At 39.9% G+C, this 9,323-nt stretch overlaps 1 protein-coding gene across 1 annotated transcript in view; it reads right to left on the bottom strand.

Moving 5' to 3' along the window:
• Window positions 1-7,818: 7,818 nt before the first annotated feature.
• Window positions 7,819-9,323, bottom strand: part of LOC123233723 (signal-regulatory protein beta-2-like) — a 52,322-nt gene continuing 50,817 nt past the window's right edge. Inside the window, exon 5 of the mRNA XM_044659776.1 lies at window positions 7,819-7,952. Coding sequence (XP_044515711.1) covers window positions 7,819-7,952 — 134 coding nt within the window. The remainder of the gene's footprint in view (window positions 7,953-9,323) is intronic.

Here is a 9,323-nt window from a genome sequence, read left to right as displayed (position 1 = left end):
AGATGCGGCCCCCTGAAATGTTCTATCTGGCTGAGACATTATTCCTAATCTGACGAATACAATGAGTAGGACACGATACAATGAAACTTCCAAAGAGTTTCCTTAGAAACAGACTGACAGATGAGCATTTCCTTCCCTTTGGCCCCCTCTTTAAAAAGTTTGCCCATCACTGCTTTAGGATATAAAAATCCTAAACTTTTCTCTGTTCAGGGAGGCAATTGGTCCTGTATGCTGCCTCTTGACCATTCAACTTAAATAAATCTTTCTCTCTTTAAAGGGTTTGAACTGGAAACTGTCATTCTTGAAAGTGCACCTACCCTGGAGCAAAGGTCAATGTCCAGCCCCACTCAAAATTTTGGTGCCGTGACTGGGATGTTCCTGAGACGACTTCTCCTCAGGTAGGAGAGGGGCCCTTTTCTGGCTCCTGAAACCCCATTTTCTTTGGGCGATATCTATGTTAGGTTCTTTCCGTCTCTCCCATCTGTGTCCTCAGAGGTCAGTTTGGGCTGCGGGACCTGAGGTCAGACTCCACAACCTAATAACTTCTCTTGCACAATTGGAAGACGTTCTGATTTAGGGAAGCATCTCTTAGGGTCAGAAATCGGTCTGACCTAAGAGATTGGCTGTTGGCATCCTCCTTGGATGCAAGGTAGGTGACCCCCGATAAGGGAGTAGCCACCCCTTATCTTTAATCATGTGACATAAAGAGAGTATCCCTCAACATTCCGCATTGAAATCTCTCTAACAATGGTAGAAAGTTAAACTTAGATAGCTTGAAAAAGATTTATTTTCGTGAATTTGAATGGCTGAGTAACATCCTGGAAAAATGAGGAAATTGGCTTTTGGATGACAACTTAAATTATAATCCCATGTGGCAATCAGATGTATTTTTCAGGGAAGAGGGCATATGGACAGGAGGCCCCCATATTTTAGCTTGTATACCCCTCAGTCAGAACCTGAGGTTACAGTGCTCTGGTGGTAGGTGCCTTCTGAACACATGGCTCTCACCTGTTTCCCTGCTCATTCCCAACACTGAGTCCTATCCTTTGCCTGGGGCCACAGCATGGTCCTGCCATGACCCCAGCTAGGATTAGGTATAGAGAGTTTAGAAATCAAGCAAGGCAGGAGGTAAAGGTGACCTTCTTTATTCCTTTCTCTCACCTTGGCAACAGTGAATTTGGAACAAGTGGGAAACCTCTTAAGCCGAGGGAAGTTACACTCCTAATTTATGCTCATAAAGACAAATGACTTCAACACATTCTTTTTAACCATTTCATCTTCCTTATGCCCTTATTGGGCAGGGATTTTTAAGGAGGAAGTGGGCTGTCAGTTCTTCCTCATCTCTGCTACTCCCTCCCTCCCTTGCTGTGTGCTGCTAACCCTCTGCACTAATTTTTAGAAAATCCCTTTTAAAAATCTGGGAGAAATCACTGCAATTCTAGGACTTACACTTTTAAACATCACAATCTAGAGAAAGTGCTCACAAGCTACCAGCATTACGAAAAAGAAAGAGAAAAAAAACCCAACTGATGTGAGTTTGGAAGATAGCTTGAGAAAATGAAAAGGAATTTTTAGCTAGCTTTACCCTTGGTTTGGGGAAACAAAAAACCAGAGACAGATAAGGCTTTTTGTTCAAACTCTCTCTCCACCCCTCTGCTGGCCAGAGGGATGAAGGAGGAGATAGGACAGTGAGAGCCTAAATGGGATTTATTTCAAAGTCAGACTGTGTGTACATGTGATTTAGAAAGTAACACCCTAATTCTTAATTGTGTTTGTTTGACTCAGTGAAATTTCAGTCTGATTATAAGGTCATGATTCAGTTTTAGAAGGAAGATTTCTCTTAAGCAGTTAGCACAGCCTTAGGCCAACAAATGGCGAAATAGCAAAACATAAGTGATCTAGGACTAAATGTGTTATAAAATGTGGCTAGTACTATGGGTTGCTACTAAATATGTACTTTTAAATAAGATTTATTTCATTGTTTGAATGTAAACATGTGCTTGGTGCAACCTGCCTGTACCCTATATTTTGTTTAATCCTAAGTAGTTATCTCAGTTTGCCAACCTATACTATGGACTAAAATTAATATATGAGGTGAATTGGATAAAACAATGTGTGAAGATATAGTGTTTAAATGGTACAACCCTTTTAAATCAGGATTCTTTTGGGTAATTGATTAGCAATTGAAGTGGTACCTAATGGAAGAATTATGGTGGTAAAAAGTAAAGTCTAAGAAGATGAGAAGAATGTTGGGTTTGAATATGAAGAAAAAGGTGGAAGGGACTTTAATCAAAGTCTATTTGGATGGGAATTGTGAAATATGGAAGCTTAAGGAAAGTTGTATTCTGCTTTAAGCAGAGGGCTTCAAGGGAAAAGAACTAAGAGTATTTTCCTCATTTTCCCAGTCCTGAAAATAACTGGGATATGAAGCTATAATAAATCATGAGAAAGACAGAGTTGAAATTCGCCACTAAGAAGTTAAAACTACCTGCAAATTTATTCACCCTAATCTGGCTCAAGGGGAAGGAGAGTGTAATTGTTTTCTCATTAGAATTCAAGAACTACATTACCTCACTAAAGAAGGAGGGGCAAGCTCCTGGCCAGTATCAACCATGAGATCAGAATTTACCCACCACTAGCTACAGAGTTTAAGACAACTGTATTGTATTTCCTCCAGAATCTGGGGTAGAGAGACCTATCTGTAAAATATTGTTACTTAGGTGTGTAAGGGTAAAATGAGGAGTTTTGACAAAATAAGAGAACATCTTTTAATAATTTAAGTTTTAATGAGAATATAGCAGAGTCGTAAATTAATATTATGCCTTTAAGCCAGGGAAAATTTCTAGAACTTTTAAAAATTAACAATTTAGTTTAATTAAAATAGAGATAGTAAAAGAATATAGTAAATTGAATATAGTAAAGGAGAGAAATGTAGGGAAGTAGAGAAAGAAAATTTCCTAATGTCTAGCTATCCTATAACACCTAGAATAACTACCTATAACTACTGCTAATAGCAACCACCCCACAAAGTTCCAACCCAATCCAGCCCATTCAAAACCAACCCAATCAGTGTTTAATCCAACCCCAATTAGGTTTGTCAATGAAGACCAACCACCTCCCAAAAAGTTCAAGCAAGAAAAAAAAAACCTAATAGCCCAAACCGAAAGCCCCAAACCCCAAAGCCAAAAAGGCCTCTAAAGGTTAAAGCCAAAAGCCATCTCTCAATAAGCTCAGGCTCACCTTTTATATTCCAGCAACTAAACACCAACCACCAACCCAACACACTCCAAGCAGCCAACTTCCCCACAACTGCCAGCCCTAACTGTCAGCAACTCACAGACCGACCAATTGATGCTGGTCCCCTTTTTTACCCTTTCTCTACCTCACTTCCTATCTCTATGGTTCCTCCTTCCTGTCTCTATGGTTTCACTTTCCTATCTCTATGGTTTCTATTTCTTATCATTGTGGGCTAATTAATCCCTACACATCTCTATGGTAAGAGGACCTCCAGGACCCCTGTTAAATTAAAAAAGGAATGAAGAATTACTTTTTACAGGTGTTTATAGAAGTTGGCAGAGACTTCTGAAGCATCAATCTAAGCAGTTTAGGAAGCAATTTCCTGAGGGGACCTATTCCTGTCAGAAGATTTCTGAAGATGGACCTTGTTGGATATGGGGATGTCACCCCAATGCAAAGAGAGTCTAATGCTTGATCTATGTTATCAATTGCTATTGTGCTAGTTTTCTCTGTTTATAACTGTTGCTCCAGTCTTTACTCCTGTCCTGACTTATACACTTCTGCCTTAGGAACTGACCCTCTCTCTCTCTTTTGCTTATCTCTGATCAATTCTGTTGTTACCTGTTACTTTGATCCTTCACTACCAACTAGATGGCCATCTCCTTCCCCACACTCTGGGCCTTGTGCTATGTACTCTCAGCTTCCTCGACAGAGAATTCTTTAATTTTGCTTGGGGTGGGGGTAGGGGGTGGTAGCCAAAGCAAGTCCTTCTGATTGTTGAGTATGCAAGAGACACCCACAGAGTGAAGAGAATTCCCAGCCTCTGGCCTATGGTCTCTATGCCTCAAAGCCCCACCCGATGCCTGAACTTTCTAGGAGATAGGCATCCATTTATTTCTGTTCTGGCTACCCCCCTGTGGGACACTTTAGAGAATGTCCTTTGCTTTCTCACAGGACAGTCTTTCACTCTCACTGAATACAAACAGGTCCAGTACACTGAGGTAATGCTCATTGAGGATGGATGGATCGATCATGGCCTCTTCCAATATAGGTGCTTTAATGAGGGTTGGAAAAATGACCTTTTTCCCTTTAATATAACTCACACACTATATAGAAATTGTACTGAGAATCTGCCATTTTCAGTAATGGAAGGACTGTGTATTCCTCCATTTGTACATACTAGTATCCTAATTTTGCCATCCAAGACCCAGGGAATAGTTTTAAGAATTTTTCTACCCTAACAACCCCTCCTAGACCCCCAGGCTCATGGTCTTTACTGGACATTCTAATCCAGGCTGACCTTAAACTGGGTAGGCTTGCATTCTGCAATGATTACATGAGGTGTTTACTTGGACTGTAGATACCCTGAGCCAACTATTCTCTGGCTCCTCCTCCTCCTGGACTTCATGGTTATATGCCCTGCTTGCCCCTTTCATTCCTATCATCCTGATAGTCACAGGTATCCTGATATGTGGCCCTTGTGTCTGTAACACTGTCACCTCTCTAGTTGCTTCTAGGGTAAAAGCTTTCATGGAAGCCACCACGATGCCACTGAAACCCTTACGACCTCCGCAACCTGGACCTCTGGACAATGAATGCCGTCACTTTTTCTCCCTCTCTCCTTAGGAGGCAGGGCCAGCTCTCCCTTGCCAGCCTTGAAGAATCTACAGAAGACAGACCATCGCTCTCTTTCCTTTAGAAATTCAAGAGGGGGGAGATGTGGTGGACACCAGGGTCTTCTAATACACGCCAAATTCCTAGAGACATCACAGGTCAAAGATTACATGAGGAATTCACCTTGCATGGCTGGAAACTGAACAAACATGGGATTCTCTACTTCTAAACTTTGGATATATTTACATTAGCCTTAAGATAAGAGTTTGAGCATGAGGAGATACCTCGTGTTTATATCTCAAACGCATTAGGTTCCTTCAGATAATTTACCCACCGTTATAATCCTTACATCTCAAACATCACTTATGATCCCAAACATCCCTAGGTTTCTCAAGATAAGTAACGTGATCAGGATGCCATAAAGGATGTGTACTTGTATACTCCCAGACCCACCTGTATGATCAGGTTATCATAAATGTTTAAGCCCCCAGGCCCAAAGGCACCTATTCTGTTACCTATTCTCCCCTGTTTGCCCCACTTGTTTGTTCTCGTTGTTCATCCCCTCCCCATCCTTCTCTTCCAAGTCACTTAGACCCCATCCCTTTAGGATATAAACATCCTGAACCTTTCTCTGTTTAGGGAGGCAGTTGGTCCTGCATGCTGCCTCCTGACCATTCAACTTAAATAAATCTCTCTCTCTTTAAAGGGTTTTCACTGGAATCTGTCATTCTTGAAAGGGCACCCTCCCTGGACCCAGGGTTAATCTCCAGCCCCCCACAAAACTCTGCATGTAACCTTATTAGATAATCAGTATTTTAATGATGAGTTGTAATCATAATAGGTTTAATAATAAGAATAATTCCAATTATTAATTGATTAACTGCGTCTGAGAACACATAATCAATATTTTTTATATGCTTAAAGTTAATAATAGAATTCTTTGTATATATATTTCCCAAGAGAAGTTGTGCATGCCTTCAGTATCTTAGAATATATCCAGATGCTTCTGAGGATGTTATGTCATTTGGTTCTGAAGCTACAGAATAACCTTGGCTATCTTCATTATTACTATATTTGGAATGGAGAACTATGTAATCTCAGTTATAGAAAGAAATATGACAAGACCCGACTTCCTTGTCCAGAAAAAAACCCATTTTCCAGACTTTTAAGGGAAGATGACTTACACACACACACACACACACACACACACACACACACACACACACACCTCAGACTTTCTTATCAAGAAACACCTCACTTGATGGACCTCCTTTAAACTAACTGCATTTATGCAATCTAGCCTGAGTATAAATACTGCTCCAGTTTAAAGTTTGTGGTGTCAGGCTACTAGGAAATTTGTACACCATGGATTTTATGTGAAATGCTTATTTACAATACATTCTGTTTCACTTGGAAGTTTACTCCCAATTTTTATTTTAAGCAAAAAAAAAAAAAAAAGATTCCCAGGCTTATGACTCCCTCCTACTTTAGGAATATGAGTTTTACCTTAGTATATGAAAAAATGCTCTAAATCACTATTAATTAGAGAAATGGAAATTAAAGTAAATCCAAGATAGCACTTCACTCCTATCAGACTCACTAATAGAATAAAAAAAGGAAAATGGTAAATGCTGGAGGGGAAATGGGAAAACTTGGACATGAATACAGTATTGGAGCTGTGAACTGAATTTGGAACCACATCCAAAGGGCTATAAAACTGGGCATACTCTTGGCCAAGAATTACCACTACTAGTTCTGAATCCCAGAGGTGAAAGGAAGGGGATAAGAGACCTATTTGTATAAAACATTTATAGCAGCTCCTTTTGTGGCAAAGAATTGGAAACCAAGGGGATGTTCATCAATTGGGGAATGACTGCATAAGTTGTGGTATATGGTTGTAATGGAATACTACTGTGCCATAAGAAATGACAAATAGGATGCATTGAAAAACCTGGAAAGACTTAAATGAAGTGATACAAGGTGAAATGAACAGAATCAGGAGAATATAATACACAGTAATAGAGATTTTATATGATGATCAACTGTGAATGACTTAACTATTATCAGCAATGAAAGGATCGAAGACAACTCCAAGGGATTCATGATGAAAAATATTATCCACCACCATAGAAAGAACTGCTGGAGTCTGCATGCAGATCAAAGCAGACAATTTTTCATTTTATTTCCTTCATAAGTTTTTTCTTGTTTGTGCAATATGTGTTTTTATAACATGACAAATATGGAAATATGTATTACAAGATAGCACATATATAACCTGTATTATATTGCTTGCTGTCTTGGAGAGGATAAAGGGGAGGGAAAAGGGAGAGAGAAAATTTGGATCACAAAATGTCAGAAAACAAATATTAAAATTGTTTCTACATGTAATTGAGAAAAAATACAATAAAATATTACTAACTTTAAAAATGGAATATGGCTAAGGCAGATTCTTTTAAAGCAATAGTTTCTCCATTATCTGGACTACCCAGGAATTGTGAACTTCCCTTTTTCCAAACTCTACTTGGTCCTCTCACTTCGGAGGAGAGAGATTTTCTGAGACCTCTGTTCACCAATCAGGTTCACCAATGTCTTCATTTTGTTAGGAGTGCAAGGTCCTGAGTCACAAAAATCATCTATGCTTGTTTCTGAGTCCCCAGCCTGTCAGAAACTTCATGTCATCCCTGAACTTCCTATATTCAATGAATACTACTCAAGTGACCTTGATATGTCATCGTTACCTAAAAAGAAAGACAGGCATACTAGGGCACTGATTACACAATCTTCCTCTTGACTATAAAGGCATGAAAACAGAATGTAACCCAATCTGGAATGTAATACGAAGAAATAAATCAGGAGTTAAAGTTTCTCTGGTCAGAAGGGAACCTCTAAGATTGTGATTACTAAACTGAGGTCTGTGGCTACAATGGAAAAGATGACTTGGAATGGCTAGGTGGGATGTTTCAGTTTTTAATGGAGGAAGGACCGGGGCAATGTCCAATGGGTGGGAGAACTTGCTATGACAGTGGTCATAGTTGCAGTAGTACTGATGGTGGTGGCACCCACTAGCAGAATTTCAAGGTTGCTAGAGAAGCCAACAGGGACTGGCAATTCGGGGGAAAGTCTCAGCAGTTATTCTGTGAAACAATACCAAAGATACTGGCCACCTAGCCATTGTAGATGAACCCGCAATGGCCAGGTAACTGATCTCTAGAACTAAGAATTCTGAAAGGAGGTGCTGGAACATATTGGCATTGCAATGACTGGTCATTCCTTTGGAAAGAGTACAGTAAAAAACTTAACTACCTCTCTCTGGTGTTTGTCCTTCCATCAAAGTACTTTTTACATGATTTTCTAGATTTCTGCTTCTAATTCCTGGTCTTCTATGAATTGTTATTGGTCAAAATTATTCTATGACTGGAACAGTGAGGTGGTGAGGTGGATTGCGAGTGGGGACTAGAGATAGGAGGTCCTGGGTTCAAATGTGGCCTCAGATACTTCCTAGCTGTATGACCCTGGACAACAACCCCCCTTTCCTCACTTAACCTCCATTGCCTAGCCCTTCCTACTCTTCTGCTTTGGAACAATACATAGTATTGATTCTGAGATGGAAGGTAAGGGTTTTTAAAAAATTAGTCTATGACTATTAATCTGCTAATTAACTTTGTGGGGGGAAGGAGGAAGCAGTGAAATGGAAAATACCAGTGACTAACTTGTCATACAAGTCAGAAGTTTAAACCTGAATATTAGGGTTTCCCTAACTGGGGGCTGGACCAATTGTGAGAGAATTTTAAGACTTTGATTAATAAATTTTATAGGTTGTAAAAACAGGAATAAATGATTTTTGGGACTCAGGAGTATACACTCCTAGCATAATGAAGACATTGATAAACCTGATTCATTTGACAGGGGTTTCAGAAAGTCTCTGGACTCCAAAGTGGGAGGATTAATTAAGGATTTGGGAAAAGGGAAGTTCATAATTCTTGGGTAGCTCAGTTAAAGAACAAACTGTGGCTTTGAAAGAATGCCTTACCCATATTCCTTTTTAAAATAATTCTCTGGTAATATTTTATTGTATTTTTTTATCTGTGCATGTGAACTACATCATATACAATCAGTCTACATAGCCCTCCAATGAGATTTACAGGGGGCGAGGTTGTCCACTCTTTGAGGACCGTGAAGGGCCTGTCTCTGTTAGCAATTCTGCTTAGCACTTCTGGTGAAGCACTATAACCACAAGAATGAACCTGGGTCTTTCAATTCTTAATCCATCCTATTAAATAGGACCAGGCAATGGCTACTGGCATTACATAGCAATTAAATATGCACTCTAAATAACCACAAGAAATCTTGCTCCTAGGATCTGGAGTGCCCCTGGAAACAGGGGAAAAAAGGAGAAAGGAGAAAGAGAGGTGGGTGGTAGGGAGAGAGAGAGAGAGAGAGAGAGAGAGAGAGAGAGAGAGACAGAGACAGAG

Source organism: Gracilinanus agilis, chromosome 2, assembly GCF_016433145.1.
Source record: "Gracilinanus agilis isolate LMUSP501 chromosome 2, AgileGrace, whole genome shotgun sequence".
NCBI classification, from domain to species: Eukaryota; Metazoa; Chordata; class Mammalia; order Didelphimorphia; family Didelphidae; genus Gracilinanus; species Gracilinanus agilis.
Note: the sequence above shows the minus strand (reverse complement) of the source record. Positions and strands in the feature narration are given on the sequence as shown.